This window comes from Aythya marila (genome assembly GCF_965140915.1).
Source record: "Aythya marila genome assembly, chromosome: 7".
NCBI lineage: Eukaryota > Metazoa > Chordata > Aves > Anseriformes > Anatidae > Aythya > Aythya marila.
In genome coordinates, this window is record NC_139048.1 from 8,603,404 (window position 1) to 8,629,909 (window position 26,506).

Sequence of the window (26,506 nt, forward strand, 5' to 3'; positions counted from 1 at the left end):
TGGGGAGCCCACCCACCTGCCCCACAGTGGAAACAGGTCTCTGCAAGAAGAGGTATGTTTCCATCACGGGCTACACCGCTGTCTTCCTGCCCACACTTAAAGTGCTAAGCAAGGCCCAAGCCCCAAAGTCGGTGAGTCCCTTGAGGGACAAGGCCAACCTCAGAACAACGTGGCCTTGCTGTCACCCTCCTCCATCAGTGGCATCCTCTTTTAGTTTAAAGCCATTACCCCCTGTCCTACCACTACGCTCCCTGACAAAGATTCCCTCCCCAGCTTTCCTGCAACCCCTTTTAGGCACTGGAAGGCTGCTGTAAGCTGCCCCAGGAGCCTTCTTTTCTCCAGGCTGAAGACCCCCAGCTCCCTCAGCCTGTCTCCACAGAAGCGCCCCAGCCCTCTGAGCATCCTCGTGGTCCCCTCTGGAACATCTCCAACATCTCCACATCTTTTTTTTTAACGCTCCCATTATTGACAGAAGCATCACATTCCTGCAGCGGCCTCTCAAACACCGCATCACCCTCGGACCCGGCTCCCTCTCGCCGTGCCTGCGGCGCTGTGCCGAGAAAAACTCCTCCGGAACCCGCGGGTGGGGAAATCCCCCGGGACGAGCCGGGCGCGGCGCTGCGGGGCGGGGCAGCTCCGTGCCCCTCGAGCCCTTCCCGGCTCCCGGTGGCCTCGGCGGCCGCAGGTTGCCGGCTGCCCGTGCCCACAGCGGAGCCCCGGCCGCGGGGCGGAGAGGGGCGGGGAGGGGGCGGCCCGGGCCGGGATCCGGAGCCGGCGGCGGAGGGACGGGAGCGGTGCGGAGCGGAGCGGAGGCAGCTCCGTGTCCCGCAGCCCCCATGGAGAAATGCAGAGGTGAGGGGGGGGGCGCCACGCGTGTCCGCGACCTGCCGAGCTCCCCTGCATCTGTGGGGAAAGGGCTTTGGGGAAATGAGGGGGGTCGCCGCGTTCACGCGTGGGGAAACCGCGGTGGAGGTGGGGGTGTCTCGGGGGTGTCCGCGTGTGGGGGCTGCAGGCGGCTCCGTGGGGAGCCGAGCCCCGCGAGTGGGCCGTGGAGGGGAGCGGGGCGAGTCCCGCAGGGGGTCGGGGCGGGGGGCGCGGAGCTGCGGCTCCCCGGGCACCTGCCCCGGGTAGGGACCGTGGGGACTCCCCACGCAGGACCCTTCCCTCTCGGGGTCAGGGAGCAGCGCCGTGGCTCGCTTGCTGCAGCCCCTGGATTTGCCGAAGGTTGCTCCGCTTTTTCTTCCTAAATCGCCCGTCGGCGCAGACTTCCTGCGCTCCTGGTTTCTGAATGCAAATCGGGCTGGAAGGAGGGCAGGGTCCCGGCCTCCCCGCTGTCCCCGGGGGTCAACAGCGGCTGGGAACGGCTCGGCCGAGCCCCGCAGCGCTGCGGGAAGCGCCGGGGAAGCGCTCCGGGGAGCGGAGGAGAAGGAGAAAGGGGAGGAAGGGAGGGGGGCTGGTGAAGTGCCCACGCCTGGGGTGCTCTGCGATTTTGGTGCCGCTGGGTCTCCCCCAGAGGAGGTCATTCCAGCACTTGCACTGTACCGAACAAGTCTGTGGTACAGCTTTACCTGCTGGAAGGAAATGGGGTTCTGCTCATAACCCTCCTTGGGCTGCCTGAACACTTCAGAGAGGAGCATAGAGCTCAAAAAGTATGTTTCTGCCTGACCCTGCCTGGATGTGTTACCCTCAAACTGCCCAGGTGTGGTTAGAGCTCAGTAGACGCATTCAAATTAACAGCCCTTGTTCTCTAATCTTTCTGTGGTGGGGACCTGATATGCCAAGGTATCACACTGTGGGAAGTTACTTTTTGCCAGGACACCGTTCTCTGACTCTGCTGTGCAAGTAATGCAGTGTTCTGACACAGCTGGTTCTATATCTCCTGTTGCATTTTGATTCGTTTCCTACTTACAATTGATGCTTTAGAAGCCCGATAGGCACAGTAGTGATGTACTGCTAAAGTGATGTTAAAGATCATATCACAAGCCAAATATTGTGCAGCTTTTTTTTTTTTTTACTCTTTTTTTTTTTTTTTTTTCTGGCAGGGTCTGCACAGTGCCATTCAGTTCTCGTGGCAAAGCAGTGGATTCATTAAGATTCAGCTATGTTTTGTATATTGTCTTCTTAAATATGCACACTGCTCCCTCAGAGCAGGGCGATGTGTTCTGCACATGTGTAATGAATAGCAAGAGCGACTGATGGCAGAGCTCGCCAGTGCCTTCTGTGCTATGGGTAATGAACAGGCAGGTGTGGGACCAGCGGGCGCTGATGAGGGCAGGGAGGCATCCTGAGCTGTGTGGTCCCAAGGGGAGAGCATGCAGGAGGTGGGAGCCCTGTGGAGCAGGTGGAGGAAGCAGTTGAGTGAGGAGTTACTGATGAGCATGAGGGGCAGTGCCTGTTCCTACAGGACAGTCCACCTATGATGGATGGAGTCAAAGGACACTTAAGCAATAAACTGCTGTTAGGGGGAGGCATTTAACTCTAAAGCCTCTCCTATTACTTAAGAAGCACAGGGTGTGAGCAGCAGCAAACAGCACTGCTTATTTCTTTTAAATGCAGGTGGGGACGCTTTGTAGTCCTGGCCCCAGCCTGGCACACACAGGAGATGTCTGTCCCTCCTGCTTCCAGAGCAGCTGCAGGATTTGGGTGCTGTGTCAGCCTGCAGGGTGGCACCTGCACTGCGGGAAGGGCTTAGGCGCTTGGATGCACATGGTGGGAGTGAAGGAGGGGCTGTGGAGCTCTCCTGGGAATGGGTTTCCTTTCCCAGCCTCTGCAGATGGGGATGCAGGGCCAGCTGCATGAGAAGAAACTCTCTTGACACTTGTTAGGCTACGAAGGCTCTGAAAGATGATCTCTGTGTGTGGCAGGTTTTTTTTCTTTTTTCTTTTTTTTTTTTTTTCTTTTTTTTCCTGCCAGTCTGCAGCAAAGAGCATTTTCTCAAATGATATGAGCCTTGAGAGGTTTGGTAGGTTATTATTGTATTTTTAATGCGGTACAGCTCTCTAATGGAAATCGGTGTGACTTGCAGCCCAGTCCTTCAAAGAAAGATGTTTGGCACTCTTGTGTTACTGTCTCTGTTGAAGAAAGACATCAGTTTTGTATTCCTCTTCATCTGAGGGTCTGCCAGGGCTCTGCAGGGCACTGTGAGTGCTTCCAGTGCTCCTCTAAGGAGACGTGCTCCTTCCTTGAGGTTGCCTTGTTACCAGAAGCAAAGTGTTTAGTGTAGATGAGGATTAAAATGGTGACTTGGTAGAAAGATGAGGTGTTTGCTCGCTTATTAGCGTGTTTCGACTGGGAGGGGAATGGGGCGTGGGCCTGCTTGGGACCTAGTGCACATGTTCTTTTTAACAAGTTCCTGCAAATGCAGGGAGATATGCTTGGGATGAACCGTAAAGCAGAGAGGAGAATAAGAGTCCTGGTGACATTCTGAGACCCTGTATAAACCCTTGTTAATCAGAATCAGAATTGGATTGATTCATATTAACACGATCTAGGCTCTGCATAAACATATGTGGTTTATCCTCAGCTGAGCACCATCACAGCTGTTGTGTTCAGCTAATTGCCTTGGTGCAATTGGCAACTGGAGAAAACAGGGCAGTGTGCTGCTGTACCGAATCCAATACAATTTTCAACTGCTGTGCTGAGTCTCCTTTGAAATGGAAATTAATGTCCTGTGTAATGCTGTAAGATGTGTTATCTCTCGCTTATGTGAGAGTGACCCTGGTGGGTTTTGGAGAAGGAAATGGGCTCTGAGAGCAGAAGGCAGGGATGCAGTCATTTTCAGCACGGATTTAGGAGATGAAGCCTTTTTCTGTGACTGAAACCACAGCCTGTCTCAATTATACATCTACCCTGTCCACCCAGCCACGCCATCCTGCACACTGTCACCCGTGCCAGTATATTTCTAGCCCAGCTGCATTTCTGGACACAGCACCCCCTCAGTCATGCTGCTATGGTATCTGAGCCCTGCTGGCATCGTTCACAAAACTGCATGGATCCTGCTCCTGGAGCTGGCAGTGCTCACCTGCACTGCAACTTTGGGCGCCTACTTTTGGAGCATTCCTGGCAAGGCACGAGGCCTTGTTTTTGTGGTGTGCTGTTTCTTTTTGTGTATGGGGCAGTTCTTGTCCCCCTGCACACCTTCACTGCTCCTGGAGCCGTCTGTGTGTGTGTGCTGTGCCTGGCCAGGGCACCTGAGACTCCCTGTGAAGGAGTTTGGTGTTCGAGGGCTTTCACTGATCACTTCCATCAAAAACCCACAGCACAGGGAGCAACAATGTTGTTCTCTTGGGAACTTCCTATGAGCCTCCAAATAGCCTGCTGTCCCAGAGGGAAAGGCAGAAGTCCTCTGAGGCAGGCAAGTGTATCTTCAGGCAGTAGCGACCAGAGAGCCCAGGGCTGCAGGGGACACCTTGGAGAACCAAAACTCAGCCGTGCATCTGTGACTAACGATGATGTGGAGCACCAGCACCTGGGCCGTAGGCGTTCCTCGCTGAAGCACAGGCCCAGAGCCAGTGTGTTGACTGGGGTGCCGCAGTCACGGAGCTGGTCTGCTGACCTGCCCAGTGGTGTTTACTTCCCCTTGGAAGTTGAGTCACCTCCTCTCTGCTCTCAGGTCAGCGGGGAAGACAGGCTGGTGTGGTCACTGCCACAGTCTGTCACCACAGATCTGACCCGTCTCTGATGTGGCCTTGCCCCTAGGAGGTGCAGGTGCCAGCGCTGCTCATTTCTGGGCTAAAGTTCCTATAAATGTTTTTAGAGACCAGTAACTTGAGTTGATTTCAGGGAGCAGAGCTTTAGGAAGATGGGGTGTGTGGGGGGAGGTCTGAAGCAAACTCAAGCTGCTGAAGCTGGCCAGAAGCCCGCAGGCACCCTTCAGTGGGGCTGCATTGGGTGAGCGACCGGCCCTACAGTGACTCAGCGAGGCTGCAGCCGGGGCTGAAAGGCACCGAGGCTGAGAAATATGCCAGGGCTAACGCCTGGCATGGGCTAGCTTGTGGCTGCTGGCTCAGGACGGCCATGGGAGAGGCATCATGACAGAGGCGTGTGCGTGGCAGCTCCTGCAGGCAGGGGCTTTGGTTTTGCTGCAGCCCTGGGGTCCCCTGGCAGCGGGGCTATGGTGTGGCGGGATGCTGCGGGGGGAGGCCTGGGAACTGCGCTCATCTGGCCTGAAGTTCCAAACACAAGGGTCAGCGCTCACTGAAGTACTTTTTTCCCCTCTTTTCCCACTGACCTATTGGCTTTCTTCGTGGGCAAAATTCCACAGAAAGCACATCTGAGGATGGTTTGGTGTATGGCAACATTGTCTTCAGTTATAAACAGCTCTGTCTGGAAGTAAATATCTCAGAATTATAGGATCAGCCTGAAACTCCCACATAATGTACATACTTGCCACTTGTGATTTAATAAAAGCCAGTATTTCCTCCCCTTCAGTGAACTGTGCTCTGTCTTGCATAAAGGTTTTTCTGATGTCTTTTTTTTTTTGTTGTTTTCCTCCTTTGGATCCGCTTAGGATAAAAGTGTAGTGCAAGGCTTACAATGAGCCTGGGAAAGAGAGACCCGCAAGCCCTGGCTGGCAGTTCAGCCTGTGGGCTTCGTGTTTGTGCGTGTAGGAATTTGAGTCTCCTCCTGAGATAACCAGGAGCAGTCGCCGCCCCCAGCACGGGGGTGATGCACGTGGTTTTCCACTCGCTCGTGTGACTTGGGAGGCTTTCATTTTGAAAATATCTTTAGGCTCTCTATCTCGCTAATAATTAATGGATCTAGTTTTTTGTTTTGTTTTTTTTTTGGAGTCAGTGTGAAGTTTGGAGTGTAGAGGTGAGCTGCTAAGCAGCTTGGATGCCTTTTGAAGATGTTTGCATAACGCTTTGGCAGCGGTGTTTTCAGCGAGGTGGGCCCGAGCCAGGAGATTTTTGCAGTTCATGCCCGAGTTGTGGCTTGAGCCCTTCCCTCTTGAACTGAGCTCGGTGGGGAGCAGGGCTTGGGCTGCTGCGATGAGGCCATCTCCTTCCCAGAGCTTGCGTCTGCACCGAGGCAGGTGGCGAGGGGAAGTGTGTGTACAGGCTCCTGTGAGCTGAGATAAGGTATCTGCAAACAAATCTCTGATCCAAAGTCGCTCTGCAGATCACATCATCGTTATTTATCACTGCAAAGCACGAGAACTATTAAGGCTTGGGAAGAAAGAGCTGGCTCACAGAGAACGTGAGTTGCACAAGGGTTTTGCAATGCCGCTAGTGGCTTTAGCTGAGTGTCTCTCCACAAGCACGTTTGAAACGGGGAGCTTTCTTCTGCAGAGGAATGTGACCCGGCCAGCTGCAGCCCCACCAGCTTCCAGTAGCACCATTAATTTGTCATTTGTGTGGAACAAGCCAGTGCACGCGGCCGGTCAGTCCCCACGCCAAAGGCTCTGGCTTCTCATGGTCCCACTGAGAATGAGCTGAAATCGGCGCTAACACAGAGACGCTCTTTGGTGCCTGCTGGTAACGGGCAAGTGATCGCAGCGGTTAGGTGGCCACCACCTGCAGCAGCAAAGGATTGCAAATGAAGAAATTTGGGCTGCAAAAGTCGAGATGTGGCGAGGCCAGGCTTCTGCAGCGGCTTGTGACAGCTGGAGGCCATCTGTCCCCTCATCCCATCAGCAGCTTTATCCCTGCTACTTGGCTGGGGAGCATGTCCTGCCTCCTCTGTTTGATTCTGGTGTCTTCAAGGATATTTTGCGTTTTATTGCAGCCTCTAAAAATGTGCCTGGTAGTCTTGAATACTGGGAATTTCTGCTGGTTTTATTGTCATGCTTCTCAGACTTCTCCATTGCCCTGGGGTATACAGAATCCAGCAGAGAACTGGGATTATAATGTACTGTTCCACATCTGCTATAGGATTGCCTGATCTTGGCAGCTGATGGAGTATGATAAAGCCTCCTCGCATGAGAAGAGAACTGTTCAGACCGATGGGGCTCCATCTACAAAGCAGCAGAGCTCTCTTTACCTTGCTGCAGTTAGCTGGGCTGAGGGGTGGGAGGTAGCATCCCCTCATCTAACCCCAGCCAAGCTCTTGTTGCCTGTTAGGAGTTCAGGATGTGTTCATGTGCTTGTGGGTGAAAGCAGCTTTTTTTTCTTAATTAAAAAAAAAAAAAAGTGTCTTCTGTGCATTGTAGCAGCTGTCTGCTTGTTGTGAGCTGCGCCTAGAACCATGCCTGTGAAACTGGGTTAGGAGACTGAAGCGCTGATAACCTGTTTGATAACCTTGTGGCTATCTATATTCCTTCCTCTTGTGGTGGGTGATGAGGGGAAAAGCGTAGAACACAAAAGACAACGAGCTACGTGTGATGAAATTGCATGAGGTGACTCGAAGTGAAGGTGTGACACAGATGGACCAGGCAGACCTTGCAGCTCCTGGGGGGCCACGTGCCGTCCTGCACTGGCCTCAGACCTCTGAAGAGCAGGCTGCGGGCTGGCTCCTGCTCAGCTGTCTGCTGCTGCTGGGGTCTCGTGTCTACTGGGCAGCACTGCGGCTACGTGCTCTTCCTCCTGAGCTTTTCAAGCCGTGCGGGTGGTTTGCCTAATCTGGGGCATGTAGTGCTTGATGCCTGGGGCTGCAAGTGTCATCAGTGCTGCGCGGGCTTTTGGAGTTCAGCACCCTCACCCTTCTCTGTATGAGTATCCCAGAGCAGCGCTCAGTCACCAGTGAGCTCTGAGGTTTTCCCTCAGCCTGGTGCTTGTGATCCCCACATCTGTCTTGGTTCCCTGTGCAGCAGTCAGAGCCCACTGCTGTTGCTGGTGATGCTCAGCCTCGTATGGCCGGGGGCCTCTGCAAGAGGTCATCTCTGCAGAGCCACCCCTCACGAGCTCCTGTGCCCTGCCACCTTGTCTTGCAGTGTCTCCCTTGGCTACCCCATGAGAAAGCTATAGGAAAACGTGAGGACTGACTTGTAATAGTCCTAATTACATGTTACTGGGTTCTGTCCAACCTAACCAATCATTATTAACTGAGCAGTTAATAATACAGTCCCCCTTCTGTGTGCCAAGCATGGGTGTAGCTTCTCGGCTAACAAGGACCTGTGCCCTTGCAGGGTAAGGGTTGTGTGGGAAGAGGAGCAGCCTAAGAGCGTGCAGAAAAGGCATAACCCAAATATTCTCTGAGGCTCACAGTAGATGTGTGCTCACCTTAACACAAACACAAAAGGCCATGTTTCTTTTTACCAATGCAAAATGGAAGTCTGCTACCGCACCATTTAGCAAAGCAGTGCTTGTAAATGATTTACTCTTCTGTTAAGCACAGTATTATTTTATATAAGCACAGGTTCTCACTTCTGCTTTAACCTTGTCCCATCTTTTCCAGTCCTATTAAAGGATATATATGCATGCACAGTGTCTTTCAACTCTCTAATGAGCAATGCTGGCTGGTGATGTTACCCATTTGCCTTGGTGCCATGACAGTTTAATTCTGCTGCTGCAGCTTTGGAGTTACTCCCCTGGTGAGGAGAAGACTCTCTTTTGTGAAATTGGGTTATCTTTCAGGTGCTAAAAGGCACTATTGCCTTGTTTGGTGCTGGTTGTCTCAATGCTGAGCTATGCATTGGGACACCATAACCTATTGGGTGTTGTTTAATGTATCTGTGCTTGCAAGAGTTGCTCGGCTTGTATCTGAATGTGGTTGAACTGCAGGGTCTAGTTCTAGGAAACTTCCCCAATTCTTGTAAATCAGTCTTGAAGTGTGTTTGTTATGCTAAGCTTCACTCTTGATTTCTGGGACTTTGAATCGTAATTCTGTCGCTGATCCTGATCTAGATATTGAGACGCTGTTAATGCAGTCTGTCATCTGAGCGCTTACATTGTGGCAGCTAGTCCCAGTTTCAGCACAGCAGGCTCTTGCTTTAATCACCTGCATATGCCAAAATACCAATCAAATGGATTTAAATGGGCTACCTCAGCTTATGCTGAGCCAGTACAACCTAGCAATATGTGAAGCAGAGCAGACCTGGGTGAGGATGCGGTTTCTTCAGGTCCGTGTCTGTTAGCACTTTGTGCTAGATGACTTCAGTGAGCGTAGTTTTCAGCTCGGGTTGCTCAAGCAGATGCTCTCTTTGAGTGCAGAAGAGGTCTATTTCTGGAAATTGAAGTGGGAGTTGGCGGGCTGGGGGGAAACGAAATGGCAATTGAAACTCGTTCGTTATAAAGCCTGAATTCCCATGTCTGGCTGAGAAGAGAAGCAAATGCTTTCTAGACCCGGGAGGCTCAGCGTTCCCAACAGCAGCATGATTTATTTGTAATTCTGATAGCTCTCTCTGAGCCTCTTAAACTGAAAGAGCAATGGCAGCTTTCCTGTACTGCTCTGACTGCGTGCAGCAAGCTGTGGGCAGTGCCCGGGCAGGAGACCCAAGTGCTGCAGGAAGGGAGCTCAGCTGCAGCCAGGTCTTGGGGCAGCACTCCAGGAGAGGATTGCCTCCGTCCGAAACCCTGCATTAAATGGCACGGGATTTAACTTGCATGTTTCACTGGACCAGCTACGTCAGCCTTCCTTCAATTCTTTGGCTTAAATAATGGCATCCCCCTTTGGTGCTGTGTGTTTTCATTTCAGCTGTGGTGATTCTCTGATTTTTGTGGTGGTTGGTTACCAGCTCCACAGGAGTTTCAGAGCCACAGGGATAAACTGGAGCATGGCCAGGTGTTGAGCATGGAGAACAGCTCTTCTGGGAGATGGCTTCAAGACCAGGTGTAGGGTGTCCTGTTCATGCTGTGTGTGTACTAAAATGGAGCATCCATGCAGTTAGTGTAGGCATTTAGCGTCTCTTTGAAACTAGTGTTACTACAAGGTGTGTAAAAGAACATGGACTGCTGTGTGCCACCTCCAGATTGCATGTTCTTACATCAGTCAGCTAGTCCCCATGAAGAAATGAGTTGGTCTGCGTGGTAATCCACTTCTCTCTTTAAGGTATTCTTATAGAATTTAACTCTGGTCAGACAACCTCACACCGACACTCCTGATTAGCTGCAAAACCTTCTCAGTTTGCTTTTGTTCCCATGCTGGACTGGAGTTTTTGTTGGAAATGCTCTGTTTTCAGCATGTGTTCTTGTTTTTCCTGACAAACATGAATGTCTGTTGGCCTACATCTAGAGGAGGTGGGAAAGGCCAAATTCATTCCTGGTGTCACTCCAGCATAGTCAATGGGCTGACCACAAGGATCAGATAGGATCTAGGACATTAAGTTTACTGAAAGTTTAACCAATTTTTATTGATACATTTCTGGTGCAACTGATAAAGATGCTTTGTCACATCAGGAAATCGAACTTTAAAGTTAACAGAAGCCAATGTGTGATGGAGAAGGAATGCAGAGCTGGCAGCTCATTCACCCAACAGAAATGCTGATGCTTCTGGGTGCTCGTAGCACAGGCATGGCTCACCCTTGCTGCAGACATAATTACTTGAACCATGAAAGATGAGGAGGCTTGAACACACTGGAGATGTGTGGTATGCTAACACAGCCAAATCCTCTGCTGAGACCTCAGTTGGGGCTGGGGGACCCTGGTGCTGAGGGCTGTGGAGCCTTCGGCACAGCACTGATCTGTTGGTGCTTGACATCTTCATCTTAGAGGCTTTGGGCTGAAGCCTCCTCAACTGAGAAGCTCCTGAGAGCTTTTGCTAGTCCCACATTCTGGGCTGGAATTTCAGATTTTCTCTCAGCACTTGTCTGTAAGATTTCCTTCTCTCGTTAATACAGTCACTTTTTGTTTCTGTTGTTCCCAAACACGCAGGCCTGCTCTGCCATGGTACAGCAAGAAGGAAGTAAAATATTCCATTTTAAATATGTAAAGGGAACTGCTGCCTAGCAAAGACAGAGCTGGCTTCTGGATGAAAGAGTCAAATGCCAAACTGTTTTGTTTCAATTTGAGCAGGAGCAGCTTTGATCTAGAAAAGATGACTCAGTCAGTAGCAGGGAGCATTTCTTTATTCTGAATTCAGAAATAAAACCCTAAGATTTAGGCTATGGCGGGTTTGACACGTCAGTCACAGTGTATATTATGTGAAAATGAAAACCATAATGTCTGAAATGAACTGTGGATGCTTTTCCGAAACAAAAAAAAAAAGAAAAAAAACACTTCTGATGTTGGTTGCCAAGAGTTTTCCTGAAGCCAGAAAGGGCTGGGGGTGGGGGAAGATCACTGCTAGGGAGATGGGAACAGGGAGCAACGTGGACAAACCAGGAAGGGGAAAGACTTCCTGCACCGTAGCTTAAGCCAGAGGTGGGGCCGGGATTAAAATCTGGGTCTCCTGGCCCTCAGTCAGACCCCAGAATCTGCGTTTGCTGCCTCCTTGCCCTGACTCGGTGCATCTCCTTTGCCACCTCTTGCAGCTCGCTGGAGGAGGCTGATGTGGTTAGACCCCGCAACTGGAGGGTCAGCTCCAGTTGTGTGGAGCAGGGATGGCCAATTCCTGCTACTGAGCTGCTTTTATTTGGAGCCAGGTGTCCGGGCCCAGATCGGCGCAGCTGTGTTTCGTGGCACCGCAGATGACCCAACAACACAGCTGTGCCCGGGCTGGGGCCCTGCGCAGGCCGCAGCACACACACGTGGCCCGAGCTGGGTGCCGGGGTCAGCAGGTTGTGTGGCTGGGATCCTGGGGACGTGGTGAAACACATCTGGCTCCAGGCAGCAAGCTGCTGGCAAGCCCTGGTGCAAGGGAAAGCTGTCACTGGTGCGGCTTTATTCAACATCCAGCCACTGGCCTGGTTTGTTCTGTGCTGCTGTCCCCTGCAGGCTGAGAGCGAGTGGGTGTGTGTGTGGAGGGAGCCTCCAGAACACTTCCTTGGTGGTTTCGGTGGTTGCATGCACTGGGTGATGGAGACTTCTTTGGCACGGTCGCCTTGTGAAATCTCCTCCTACCCAACAGGTTGTTCCTGCTGAGGAGGACGGCCCAGCCCTACGATCCCCCTGCCTTGCCTGCACCACCTCTGCATTTGCTCTCCTTCTTGCTCTCCTAGCAAGCAGCTGCCAGCTAGCTTTTGGCCAGGATAGTTTTCTGCTTGCTGGTAGACCAGAGGGCAAGGGGGTGGGAGCAGTGTGCTGGGGAGAGGGGCCACTCTGTCGGGTAGCAATGCACAGTCAAGCATGCTCACTCAGGATGCCAAGGACGTTCAGGTTCTCCACAGATGCCTGGCAGCAGGGATTTCCTTGGTCTGCACTGTATATGTCTGATAACAGGGCTGGTTATAGAATAGTAGCTGGATTAGGTAGCCCAAGCTAAACAGCTGTAGAGAAGATGAAATTAGACAGGGAAAAGAGTCCTTAAATCATTTACTTTACCCCTTGTTCCAGAAAGTGTGTGTCTTCTGGTGTTTTCCCCATTTAGATGCTGAATGTTCCAAGTGATGTGACTTTCCCTCAGATTTCTTCAGGATTGCTCCATGGTCTGGGAGGTCTCATTACTCCTAGGGATGTGATGTGAAATATTAGTACTGGATGTATACAGTGGAACACTCACATAATTTCCTTTCTTGGCATGGCAAAAAAAATAAATAAATAAATAAAATCCCATTTTCACTAATGCCAAAGAACAGCCAATGGTGTGATGTGAGAGCTGGAGAAGGTGAGGAGGCCCACACTACCTGCTGTCACACTGAACCCAAACCGCCCTGGCACCCAGGGGTGTCTCAGCCAGCCCATACTAAGCAGCGAGCTGCTGGCCTCCCACAGCATCGTCCTGTGGCTGGCAGCTGGTACAAGTGTGAGTGCAGATGTGGTGCTGGGAGACAATTCAGAAGCTCAAGGCTTGCAGCTGGAAAGTGGAGAGAATGTGGTTGGAGGGAGTTGATCATATCCCTTCCTCGAGGAAGGAACGGAGGCTTGGGCACTTGGGTGGGAGGGAGGAGGTGTCTGCTGTCCACCCTGCAGCAGAGCGGACTGAGAGCTCCCAGATGTCATCAAATCCTTCTCTTCCTCCTCCAGCTTCCCTTTGTACATTACCATTATCACAGTTTGTTTTGCCCATCCATTTCCAGGAACTACCCCAATTTTCAAGGTCCTGCAGAGACAGAAGGGAGGTTCCTTCTGTGACAGCTTGAGGAGCAGTTGATCATATGTATTTTGTTTTTTTTTGAAGTGGACTCTCTCTGGTACCGGTTCTCCTGCCACTGATGTTTTCAGCCCGGGGGAGAACTGTATGACCATGACATATAGGCCAATGCGAAGCTAATGGACTGAAAACACGTAGCAGTGCTGGCTAATCACAGGTCCAGCAGTATGTAGCATGGCAGTATGGGTGTGCTCCCAGGTATCGGTGGTGCTTTTGATATTTCCATGCTTCATTTCACTCTGGTCTTGAGTGTGCCTTTAATATAAAGCAGTACTGTGAAAATCAGAGACTTTACCCTGTGACACCATGTGAATTTTGAAGGAATAATGCTTTCTTGAATAGCACTGGTGATATGTATGTTAGCAAAGAGATTAGAAGCATGGATTTCAGTCCTCCACAAAACAGCCTAAAGGGCCTAACTGGAGATGTTGCTGAGCTTTATCCCACAGGAGCAGGCTTTTAACCCTTGGCTGGAACAGTCCTGTGGGTGGAAATACACAGTGTGAATATTAATCTCCAGCTTTAAAACAATAACTTTTGCAATCAGTTGTTGGGTGTGGTTTTTTGACAACTTCCAGATCTCATAAATCTGATGTTTATGAATTATAAATAGCTGTAAATGTACCTGAAAGCTTGGATGCTGTAACTGTTATTAACTACTCTTAATGTAGGTCATAACTTCTGCCCAGAATTGGTGACAGTCCTCAAAGCTATAGGTGTGCCCAGTGCTGCAGTATAGTTTCTGGCATGTCTTTTAGATGGAAGGAAATTGATAGGATAAACATTATATCAGAAAATCAAAATAAGCCTGTAGAAATTTCAGCTTGCAGTGAAGATTGTAATTTTTAGGTGGTAGGACAAAGTGATAATAAATACAGCAGGGAACAAGGAAATCATGTAGCAACTGAAAAATATCCAAACATATGGAAAATTCAATTCTATGGAGAATTAAGTCACTATTATGTAATCAGGATCAATGGAAATGAGCTGATGTCAGTATTGGACTGGCTTAATGCATGGATGGAAAATTGTGTCCTCTCGGACAGACCTGCTAATAGGAGTGGAAGCTCCATGCACGCTGCATTTCCATTAACCGTGTTTTATTTTTTTACCTAGAAGGGGCCTGAGCCAAACCCAACAGAAATAAATAGCATTTTTACTAACCTGAAGCTGATTTGGGGTCTGAGCCTAAAAGATCTGTAGAAGATGGCAAACAGCAGGAGTCTGTGGTGAATGTCTACCCTGTACTGGTTGTTCAGGGCAAAGCTTTTCCCTTGCTTTCCATCTGTCTGAACCTTTTGTGCAACCAGCTTCTGGATCATCCCTCCAGGTAGGGCTGTGGTGGCCCAGCAGCCTTGAAAGTCCCTGCCCAGGTAGGAATTTCCATCCCAAACTTCCAGCTGAGGACTGGAAGGGGCTATACCTGGCACCAGGTGGGATGGGTGCCCATGTGCCCAGGGCACAGAGACTCCAGCAGCATTACAGTGACCACAGAATCAGCAAGGTTGGAAAAGACCTTCAAGATCATCACGCTGCAGAAGTGCCCAAAGACCTCCTAGCCTTCTTATGGCATGATGCTGGTTCTGTGAGATGGACCCTGTGGTGCGGGAGGGATGAAAAGCCCTTGCAGCTGCATGGGATGTCCCAGAAGGATGTGTGCCTCGGAGGCAGCTTGGTCTTTTTTTGTGGTGGGGCTTGATAGCAGCAGCAAACTCATAGCTTGTCCCTGAACATAATCAATCCTTACCTGGGCAGCTGTGTAGGAAACACCAGAGCAGTCTGTTAGGGTTGAGCACACTCTAGTTAACGTTACTGAAAGGTCATCCTGGAAGAACTGCTTGGGTTCAGCACAGCTTAGGGCAGTGTCTCTTTGGCCACCTTGAGCAAGGCTGGTTATCAAGATCCAGCCAAGCATCCTTACTGCTAATTTGAGAGCCAGAAGGGTTCCTGAGGTTTCTGGGGTGTGTTGTTTTTTTCTGATTTGTGAAGATGAATAAAAAAAAAAAGAAAAGCATATAATGGTTTAGTGAGAAACTCGTGTTCTAGATACCTTGGACACTGTGACAGTGACCAGGGCACTGCACTGACCTACTGAAGATGCATTTTGGGGATGCCCATCAGCCATGTATTAACTAAAAGGAGAAGCAACAGGTTTCACAAGAGGCTCTTCCCTGCATGAAATAGGTTTGAAATCCTGGAGTGGTTACTGCATAATAAGAAAACCTGCCTTTGATTCAACAAAATGAGGGGAAAAATGTCAGCTGTTAAATGTTAGTGGATGGAGCTGTCATGTGAAGCGAACGTGTGGGTGGCTTCCAATTAACAGAGATGCCAGGGGTGGGGAGAGACTAAGGAGAGAAAAGGGGATGGGATAGGCTGACCTTTGACTGTTTCCAATTCAGTGAGAGCCTGAAGGGAGTGTGCGAAGTGAGCAGGAGGTCTCTGAGGGTGTCAGCCCAGGAGAGGACCCGAGCTGCTGAACACCTCACACCCCATGGAAAGGGGAGCTACCACATGTGCCCTCAGCTCTTGCTGCTGGCTGGGCACTTCTGCTGCTCACCTTGTCAGCCCACCCTCGGAGCCAATTCCCCTGGGCACCCTAGGGAAAAAATGGGGGAGGAAGGGAAGGGAAACTCCCTCATCCCCACCATTTTGTTGTTTCCACACATTACTCTCACTGGCTTGATGTGGTTCAGTGAAGGGTGTGATGAATACCACTGCAAGCGCAGGGCAGAACTGAAACAGTAGCCAATGGCAGAGAAAAGGAAGGGGAGCCTGGGGCTCGTCAGCTTCATGGGTTCCTCATTTGGAAAGCTTTTTGGTCATGGAAATAACCTTGATGTTTCCCTAACTGCTAGGAAAGGATACGGAGAGGGGTGTGACAAAAAGAGAGCAAACAGCTTTATCCAGTACCTTAAAGGTTACTTCTGCTTTTCTTGTTAAGCCTCTTCAGCTTAACTTAAACATTTTCTGTGCTATGAAATAATCGCTCTGAAAATGGTGCTAGAGAGGTGAAGACACCCTTGGCTTTGGGAGCAACGTTAAAATGATTGCATCTACTTCCTGCCCAGCAGATTTGTTGAAAGTTGGCCAATGTCTTTCCTGAGAAACAGCTGCTCAGAAATTTGGGAGGAAAAATATTTTATTCCTCACATTCTGGTGGATTTGAGGCTCACCAGCTGGTTGAGTAGCCTGCCAAGGCTCCACGCTGTTGTGGAAATGTACAGTAACTGGGCATAAGTAGCTCTAAGCCCCTTTTGGACTCGAGTGTGAAAATGTCTTAATGCTGGGAAGCTGCTGAATGTCTCTTTCAAAGTAGAAATAAATCAGAATGGAATTGCTCTGTCTTTGCCAACAAATAAACTCATTTTGGGGAATTTACTGTCCCTGTTTCCACAGCGCCTCTTAGGCCCGGCCTGTTGGCTGGAGCTGTCCAAGCCCTCCAAGGCCCTCGTGCTATTCATGTCTGTTTGAAATATTATATTCAACTTAAAAACCCAGTTCTTAAATTGGATTCTTGAGTGCTTGTATCCATAATTTGTTTTGCTTCAATCTGAGGATGAAATTCTCTCTATGTTGAGGAAAGTCTCTGATTGACTTCAAGGAAAACAGGCTCAAGTCCTAACAGACTGAATTTCAAACAAGGAAAGGGAAGACTTGTGTCAAAAAGACTTTACTGCAGCAAATACAACTTCTGTCAACGTAGTCTCGTTTGTCTGTCTGTTTTTAAACCCTAATTAAATTATTATGATTTGCTTTTCTCAACTCCCACCCCTCCCACAAAGCGGAGAAAAGTTTAAATGGAGTATTTTGTTTGACTGGTGTAAAATAAATATTTTGACAGCTAAAAAGTAAAAAAGAAATGTTTGCCTCCGTCTTCCTGAATGGAAAACTGGATATTTTCTGGCCTAGAATGCAATGGTGATGCTTGGCCACAAGGACAGCCTCCTCCAGCCCAAATGTGGGCCCAGGACAAACAGAAGAGGGATGGTTCAGATGTGATATGAGAGAAATCTTTCTGAGGATGAAGAGAGTCAAGCTGTGGACAAGGCTGCACAGAGAGGTCCATCCTTCAAAGTTTTCAAGACCCAATCACTGGAAAGAGCCCAAAGTGACCTGGTGTGAATTAGGACTTAATGCTGCTCTGAGTATACCACTGGACTAGGGATGCCTGAGGTCTCTTCCACCTGGAGCATTTCTGGGATTCTTCAGATTAATAGCCAGAAACATCACCTCTCCTCCAGGAGCTGCAGTTTTGGGGGTGTAATGGCTCAGTAGCCCATGCTTCTGTGTGGAGTTTTCAGCTGGTGCCATCCCTCTCCCCATCCATACATGTGCACCTTGACAAGCATGAGCTTTGGGACAGCATGACCCAGATGCTGAATCTGGAATAAATCCATGATACTCATATCACAAAGCAGCTGCCTTCAGGGTGTGTGGGGAGGATCCTTGCCTGCAGGGAATAGTCAAGGGCTACGTGAGCTGTGCTTAACCATTTCATCAGAGTTCTCTGTTTGCGTTCTGTCTGGCCAAAGCTGCTTGTACTTGTGGCCAGGAGCTGCTTGTGTGTGGCTTCTGCAATGGATCTCCAGGCAGACTTCCTCCCTCTGGGCTAGCAGACTTTTGGAATAGGCCAGTCTCCTCGTAGCATCCTGTCTGTCAATGGTGAAGCTCAAATCAAGATTTCATTAATGTGGAGCAAATTGTTCTGTTGGAATAAAGTTCAGGCTGCAAAAGACCAGAGCTGCTTTGGATCTGACCCAAGACTTTTACAAAGCAGCTTCAATCTATGTGTATGATTTTTATTTATTTATTTACTTTGTATACGCTATACAAGATTTCAGAACAAGATGTTCTTCTAACCCTATTAAAAAAAAAAAAAAAGGCCAAGAGAAAATGTGTGATGCAGTAGTGGGAGGCATTCAGATGCTGCCAAAGTGGTGTGATGTAACTTGACACGGTGCCAAAGTTTCAATTGTAAACTGAATGCAGGTGAATGCTGATCAAAATGAGCCCACGGAATATCAAACTGCTGCATCTGTAACTTGGTTTGAGGCCGCATGTAGAAATACAGGTGAGGGAGCCGGATTCTGTCTGGTGATATATGAGTATTCTTATCTCCATGTTTAAGTCCTAAAATAAACACAACCCATGGATATGCAATGTTATTCTCTCTAAACAAGCTTAAAAAAAAAAAGCACAAACAAAAAACCCACACCTTACTACTTATGCTTAGCTTTTGATGAGTAGACAGCTTGGGAAAATGTTTGCTTTATTTTTTACACGCTATCATCTTACAGACTTGATGCGTGTAAAACGCTGATAAGAGGACTGGCTTGGTGGCTGAGAGCAGAGCAGTGGATGTTGTTTATCTTGACTTTACTAAGGCTTTTGACACGGTCTCCCATAACATCGTCACAGGAGTAGGCGGGGAGGTGAGATGAAACTGTCTGAACTGCCGTGCTTCGTGGCACAAAGTCTAGTTGGGGGCCATTGCTAGAGGTGTGCCCAGGGGTCGATACTGGCACTAATACTATTCAACATCTTCGTTAAAACCTAGCTGATGGGGAGCATCCTTGGTAGTTTTGCAGATGAAACTTGAGAAGTGTTCGATACACCAGATGGTTGTGCTGATGTTTGGAGGGACTTCAGCAGGCTGGAGAAATGAGCCAAAGGTTTCTGAAGTTCAGTAAAGAATTTCAGGGTCCTGCCTTGGAGAGGAATAACTGCACCAGTACTTGTGGTGGGCTGACCTGCTGGGAGGCAGCTTTGCAAGGAAATGCTCAGAGGTCCTGGTAGAGGACCGTGGTACTCCTCCTCAGAGGACCTATGTGCTGGACCTGGTTCAGCCAAGGACCAAGAAGGATCCCCCAAGAGGGATTGGAGCATCTGGCACAGGAGGAGAGGCTGAGAGAGCTGGGACTGTTCAGTCTGGGGAAGAGAAGGCTCAGGGGGTCTTGTCACTGTGTATAAACACCTGATGGGGGGTAAAGGAGGCAGAGACAGATGTTTCTTAGTGGTATCTAGGGAAAGGACAAGAGGCAATGCTTTTCCACAGAGGCGCAATCTGTCTTGGTCAAGAGAGTTTTAGCTTCCTTGAGCAGGGTCTGTGTTTCCCAGCTGCCTGAGCGAACGTCTGTCCCATCACGCTGGATCTACTTTTGGCACGCTCAGGTACCTGTGAACTTGTGGCCCTTAAGCTGTTCTACAGATGAGAATCTCCAGTCCAATCTTGGGAGTGTACCTTCAGGGCTAGAAAAGAGGCTTTTCTGTTCAAATGGATTTATTGCCGCTGGTTTCCTCGAAGCACCACTAAATGTGTCATGCACAAAGGTGGTTTCATCAGCAGTTCTGCTTGGCGGGAGGGAAGAGGCTCTCTGTTTTGCTTATTTAGGTTCAGCATGAAGTCTCTCCTGGCAGGTCAGTTGCTTCCCATGCGCTCCCAAGCTGCCCTTCCTTTGCTGTGAGCTGAAGGTGAGCTCCCACCCCTGGCCAGCTGTGGTCAGGGTGGGCAAAGCCCCGGGCCGGGATGCTCTCCAACCCAGCCATGCATGGTGTTCACCATTTGATCCTCTCTGGCTGCCCTCTATTTTTAGAGGTTTGGAAGTGTCACTGGGACGTTCCTCATCAGAGGATCTGGCACACCAGGTCTCCTACACGTCCTGGAGTTCATCTGGGCAGAAGGGATTTCTAGTGGAAATGCACATCTGTTACTCCTTAAATGTGACCACTGTCAAGGTTTCCATCCCTCCAGCAAAGCAGTTCTTTGCCAATGGCCCAGTAAACTCTGCTTTTGGAGGAGGAGAGGGAAAGGGAGTAAGTCTTCAGGATAACAGAGTCTTTTTTTCTTTTCTTTTTTTTCTTTTTTTTCCTTTTTTTTTTTTTTTTTTTTTTTTAGTTGAAGGGATGAAGTTTGTTTTAAATTACAGCATATTGAGTCAGTCTCTTTGACACCCACAGCTGTGCTGGCAGAAAGCTGCAGGAGGATTTGTCCGGGCAGGGTGCTGTGTGCCTGGTGGGGCTGTGGGAAGGATGCACCTTGCAAGGTGCTCGGCTCGCGGTGGCTCCCAGCTTTGCTTTGCGTCACCAGCAGGAGCATTCCTGGCAGGGGGCGGGCGTCCACCCAGCAAAACAAATGACATTGTTTTGACACGGTGCAAAACCGCTCCCTCCACCTTCCCCTGCACCGCTGCTGCCCGTATCTCGGCGTGAAATCCTGAGGGGAAGCTGCAGGCTGAGTCATCTGGCGCTGCGCGCGCTGACAGCACAGACAACGGGCTGGAGCGCCGCGGAGGCTGGGAGGAGAAACCCAGGAGATCTTGGCCAGAGGTGGTGGTGGGTTCCCCCACCTCCTTTCCTGTCCTCGGGCTTGGTTGTGGACCCAGACCTCCGGGTCTGAGCTGTGAGGTGATCAAAAGGAGTCGGTTCAAGAAAACCACTGACGAGGCATCAAACTGCCAGGGTAAACTTGTGTTTTCCTTGCAAAACCTCGTGTGTGAGCTCAAGGCAGAGATGGAAGCGTGCAAAAAGGCTTGCACAGGGAAGGTCTTTGAAGATTTGTGCTGCTCACAGGAGCAGCCAAGATAAGAGGCTGCAATCTCCCTGCTCCAGCTGCAGTCTGCAGCCAGGTAGCTTTGGTGGAGCTCGTGCATGGGTGTGTGAGAGGGAGCTGGGGCTGCTCAGGAGCTGGGCAGCAGTGGGAAGCCTCCCCACACTCCCTCCCAGCCCCTTTCCTCCTGGAAAATGAAGCCAAAACGGGGAGTATTTTGGGTGTCCCCTTCCTCTGGCAGCTGGTCCCCTGGTAATGAGCCATGCTGCCTGGGGATGCCATTTCCCCAGGGCAGGCAGCTCCCCCTGCACTCCTGCATTGATTTGTGGTGGGAGCTGCATGCCCGGCCTCTTATCTCTTTCCAGGCTCTCCCTGGAAAAGCTGCTTTTCTGCAGAAGGGCTGCGTGCAAGCTTCCTCCTTCCTGCAAGGGGCTGTGGTCCCTGTGGCTGCTGTGCCGCGGGAGGGGAGGGATTGCTCCCTTCCTTTCGGTATATCCCACCCACGCTGGGAGAATAGGGAGTTCGCTGCTGAAACAAATGGGCAGGAAATGGGCAGTGAATAAAGGAAAGGGCTCCTCCACATGCTGTGAGTGTGACCAGTGGTGTGAGCCTGCCTTTTAGAAAGGGCCTTGATAGCTGGATATGACCCAAACCTCCAAGCAGTACATCTGCACCGTGCCTTGTGGCTGGGCACAATTGGTCTGTGCACTCACAGGGGAAGCAAAGCGCCTCTGCTGTGGGCTGCTGGGCCTTGGGAGGGTTGTACACAGCCGGTGTTGGGCGGTGTGGCCTTGCAGGAAAAACCTGGGAAGCCTGAGGCTGTCCCTAGCACAGCAGCACACTCTGGGGTGAGAGAACAACTCCATCAGCTGCTACCTCAGCAGCGTTTTGCACCATGCCAAGACCCCTTGAGGGGGTTTTGCTCTATTGAGTTTGCTCTGCTGAGTGGCCAGAGGGCAGACCCAGGCCCTGCTGGCTGTTAGGAAGGTGTGCTGGTGCTGCTGGTGCTGCAGTGGAGCTGCTTCGCCGTGGAGCACCGGCTGTCACCATGGGCACGCGGGCCCAGAGGTCTCCCCTGTTCCTGCAACCTTCTGGACCCCCGGGGTTTTGGTCTGGGATTTGAGGCCAGGGGATTTCTGTTTGTTTGTTCAAGGCTGTTTTATTCGTTTATTCCTAATCACATACAGTTCTCATTGTTGCTCAGCCTGTGGCTTTCAGCTATCTTGAAATGAAAAGAAAATACATGTTTGTCTTCCAGCACCTTGGGAGCCAAGGGAAGCCTTAGGCAGAGCCAAGACGTAACGTGGCAGTGCAAACACTGATGTGCAATGTTCCCCCAGATCCGTGATTAAGAGCCGATGATTTTCCCAGGGTTACCAGGAGGACACAAGCCTTCAGGACCCGGTCCTCTGGCCGCCACAACACTAAACCTGTTCCTATGGAGATGAGCTGATTGCTATCGGGTTTTGTGCTGATTTCAGGCCTTTTACTTCTAACGCTCTCAAATCTGCTCTGCTACGTATTTCCCTTCTACGCACAGCCAAAACCAGACCGAGCAGCTTTCGGGGGACAACACGAGCAGCAGCCCTTTTCCCCAAGGGCTCTTCCAACACAAATGCCGCCTGGTAGGAGGCCCGAGCAGCTCCCGCAGCTCCTCCGAGGGGCTGAGCTGGGCCTGCCGCCCCGCCGTTCTTTCTCACAGTATTTTTAGTGGAGGAATGCACCTCCTGACCCGCCGCCGGGAGCCTCTGCCGTGCGGGGAAGTGGGTCCCAGGCGTGCTCCAGCTGCGACGTTCCGAGCAGTGACTATTTCGGGAGCATCTGGGTGTTTCCAGGTCCCCCGGGTACGCTCTGCATTTGCCTTCTCGCCTTTGTTGATGCTGCTTGGACAGTAAGGAGGACCTGGAAACTCGCCACGATTTATGATCTATTTTTTATTAGGTAAGCAGCAGACAAAATGCATCCTGGCTTAGCGACCCGTATCGGGGAAGGGGTGCCTGTCTGTGTGGGAAGCATGCAGGGAGGGCTATCAGCCAATTTTTCGTTTTTATTTTTTCCCGGTTGGTGCTCTCTGGCCACACATAATGTAGTGAGTGAAAAGAAAAGAGTATTTTTGTGCTGTTCTTGGGGCCGCGAGCAGGCCGGTTGCAACAATGCGGTGTTTTGTGAAGGTGCCTGCTGATCATCCGCCTGTTGTAAGTGGTACGGGGCCAGAGGACTTCGCAGGTGACTTCCAAGTGTAAAAGCTGTGCTGGGTGGGACAGCAGCATGGGCTGCTTCAGCTCCTCTTCAGCTCCTGGAGCTTTGCTGGGTGGCTGCAGCAGTGTCCCAGGCTCCCACTGCCCTTTTTGAGGGCATCGTGAAAAGTGTTTTTTCAGCGTAGCTCTGACCCAAAGTGCTTCTGGAAGCCAGATGTGTCAGCTCAGCAAGACATCCTGTCTAAATATTTTCAAACAGAAGTTTAGGGTTGCTTTATGACTCTTGGTTTTGGAACTGTCTGTTTTTCAACGCCAGTTTTTGGTCTTGTGGCTCTCTCCCTGCAACGAGGCCGGGTCCTGGTCTAACTTTCACCGGTTGGACTGGGAGCTTCTCATACCGAGCTGGGCTGCAGGGCACAGAGGCTGGAGCACACCACGTAGGTCGTGGGCAGCACTGGAAGGTGTCTGAGGACTTGACAGCTGTTTCCTGATAAATGTCAGCACGGGGCAAACCCTTCTCAGAAACTGCTGGGTCTCACCATGGGAGCATGTGCTTGGTGGAGCTGTTGTTGGCAGCAGGAGAAGGGAAGGAAAGTGGGCAAATTCAGACATAGTGGGGTTTTTCCTTCTGTAGTAGGAAAATAGTGGGCCAGGTTTGCTCAAAAGTTCCAACAAATTCATGGACTAATGCAGGAGAACCATAAGCACAGTCTGTCAGTGCAGTTAACCAGGAATTATAAGGGCTGTTCTTACACTTCAAGTGAGTGGAAGGCTTTTTTGGCTGGTTTCTTTTCCATTTATTTTTTTTTTCCCAGAAAATGCTGATCTGTTAGGAGTTTGCTGTTTTGTTTGTTTGTGTTTAATTTTATTTTTTTCTCAGTAAAGATATACCAAAGTTATTTTTTGTTAAAGTTCCTGAGGTCCTGGCTGGAATTTCTGGTCATAAACAGCCTCCGTGACAACGGCACTACCTGGGAAACCCACGTCCTTGGGTCTGAGCCTTGCAAATCACCCCGTGTCAGGCTCCTAGCCAAGGAACAGTAGTATCATATATACATAGATGTGTACAGACATACGTATGTAGGGGAACAACTTAAATGGGATAAAATGGGAGCCAGCTGCTCCAGAGGAACTGGTGTTTGGGGCACACAGGACTTGCCTGCAGTTCTGCCTAGCCTGACCTCAGTTTTGTCTCCTCCTGTCCCAGAGGAGAGCCCTATCAGCCTGGTGGAGTCACCGGCTATTGAAAGGTGGTGGATTCAGTCTTTCTTTTTCCTAGAAATAAACAAAATCCCAGTGCTTAGTCTTCCCATTGAAAGTGGAATGGTTTGTGGTTTCCCGTTTCAATGAAACATAGCTTGCACTTTGTTTCAATTTCATCTTGAGCTCTTTTTTTTGTGGTATTTTGGGATCCCCAGAGCTGAACATCTGGGTCTCCATGACACGAATTGGGAAATATCTACACTGTTTGTTCGCTCCTGCATAAAACTGAAGTTTCTGTTTAAGAGGTCATCCTTCTTCTCTGTGCTTAAAGTAAAACTTTATTGGTAAGCTTCAGTGGGGGCTGTGTGGATCTTTTACAAAAGAAGGTACGGCTCAGGTAGATATCTGCGGTGGCTGTACAGCAGTAACAAGATTATTGCGTACTCTATATTTAAAATCCTGTGAATGGCAGTGATTATTGGGTTTGGTGTGGCACCTGATGTTACCATTGCATTAGCCATGATACGTGATATGCGGTCCAGTGAGGGCAGTGGGATTAGATGTCACCTATCCAGGCTGCAGCCCATTGCTGGGAAATGAAGCCATCAGATTTCTCTGAACACCTTTGAGGTGTTGGTCTGAAGCTGTCTTCTTGCCCAGTTACCTTTGGTCCATGGTGGCTGCTTGTGTCTGGTGCCACTGATACCTCCCAAAGCAGGTTTTGAAGTGGTACATGTGCATCCACAGCAAAGAAGCCTTTTGCCAGTCTGCCAGTACCTCCTGAAACGTGGCCTCCCTGGTGTGTACCTTCGTGTGATGAGTCCTCTTTCAACAGCAGCTGCGTTTGCACAAAGATTGCTTTGTTTCCCTCACAATTGCCAGGAGCTTGTGAAATGGGGGCCCTATGAGACCTGTGGGGAGAAGTGACAACTTCCCTTCCTGTGAAATTATGGTTAGATCCACAAGTCTGAAGCAGATGGGATCCAACACAGTTTGAACTAAGTCCACCAGGAACATTTGAATGCTGAGACAATTTTCAGTAAATACTTTGCGTTATGACATCCTGTGAGCTTCCTCAGAGGGTTTCTGGAAGCCTGGTTAAGCGTGCCAAACCTCCAGAATATACATATATTTATTTATTTTTAGCACTCTTGACAGATAAGCAACCCCAGGGACTTAACCATGGCGACATCCAGCTGGGAGCGGGGCGGTCCTGAGGGACCATCTCTGTGCAGCGATGCTGGGGCTTGTTCCCCTGGCCCAGCTCACCTCATCTCACCTGCACCCAGTGAGACAACCCGAGCCCTGTACCCTCTGAGGGCTGTAGACTTGTTTTAATCATCTGTCACTCTCTGGATATGAGCCATTGAGGAAAAGAGTCTCTACAGTAGGGTAAAAGTTTAGAGAAAATGGGCATTAAAGCCCTCAGGTGGGAAACAGGTGAGGGGCAGAAATGGCCCTGGTGTAACATCAGCTTTGGCTTCACTGCAGAACCGCAAATCTTTTGGCTTTGGGTCTCACTGCAGCTGGCTGCCTTTGGCTCTTGCTCTTCCAGAAGTGTTAAGGCCTGGTGGAAGGGGATGAACGTGGAGCTTGCAGAGGGGAACAGAACAAGTGAGACAGGTTTCAGCTGAGCTTTTGCTGTCGTAAGCTTGTGTTCATTTGAACCCCCATTCAAAACCGCTCGTGGCATAGCACATATATCAAAGCAGCAGAAATTTAGCAATGGTTGTTTGTGACTGGAAACCACCTAGTTTTGCATTCGGTTTCATCTCTGGCTAGCATCACGCCTCTCCAGCTGGAGCAGCACTCCTGACCTGGCAGGCTGCTCACCGCCAAAGCAAACATCAGTGCTCGTGGACCCCAGATGCCTTTGAAGCCTTTGCTTCAAAAAAACACCACCCTCTGAACTATGATGAGGGATGATAAACTGTGCCACATACAGATCCAGTCCTCTAAGAAATGTCTTATCTCTGAGGGATTTTCAGAACCCCTCTCTTGTTTGGAAATGATGAAAGCAAGACAGCTGTTAATGAGGTGAAAAGAAAAATGGGAGCAGGAGGCATCTAGTTCTTCATGGTGGTGTCTTCCTCAGCTTTTCAGCAGTTGCAAGGCGTTTCTGTAAAAATGTTTTGAAATGCAGGTGTTCATGAAGCTGCATTTCTGACAGGCTGGGGAGCAATGGGAAAGCTAAAAGAAACTTTTTTTGGCAGTAGATCAGCTTTCTTAGCATAGTGTACTTGCCCAATCCGTATCCTTTTAAATTGTAATGACTTCCTCAGGCACCATAAACACTCTGGCCCTTGTCACTTCTCCTTTTGAAGTCTGTTTTTCATAACGCAGCCTTTTCTGAAGTGCTCCTGCTGTCAGTCAGCTAACTAGTCCAAAACACTCCCGGTCTTCAAAATCGCTTAATTCTTTTTCAATTACAGATAACAGCTCTCCTGTTGCTTGCTGCTGACTCATGCGAGAGAGGTAGCATGCCTTGGGT

At 50.0% G+C, this 26,506-nt stretch overlaps 1 protein-coding gene across 2 annotated transcripts in view; it reads left to right on the forward strand.

The window, feature by feature from the left end:
- Positions 1–685: 685 nt before the first annotated feature.
- Positions 686–26,506, forward strand: part of AFAP1L2 (actin filament associated protein 1 like 2) — a 62,602-nt gene continuing 36,781 nt past the window's right edge. For both annotated transcript variants that reach the window (XM_082764990.1, XM_082764991.1), the window contains exon 1: positions 686–852. In XM_082764990.1, the coding sequence (XP_082621116.1) occupies positions 837–852 (16 nt within the window). In that variant the 5' untranslated portion in view covers positions 686–836. The remainder of the gene's footprint in view (positions 853–26,506) is intronic.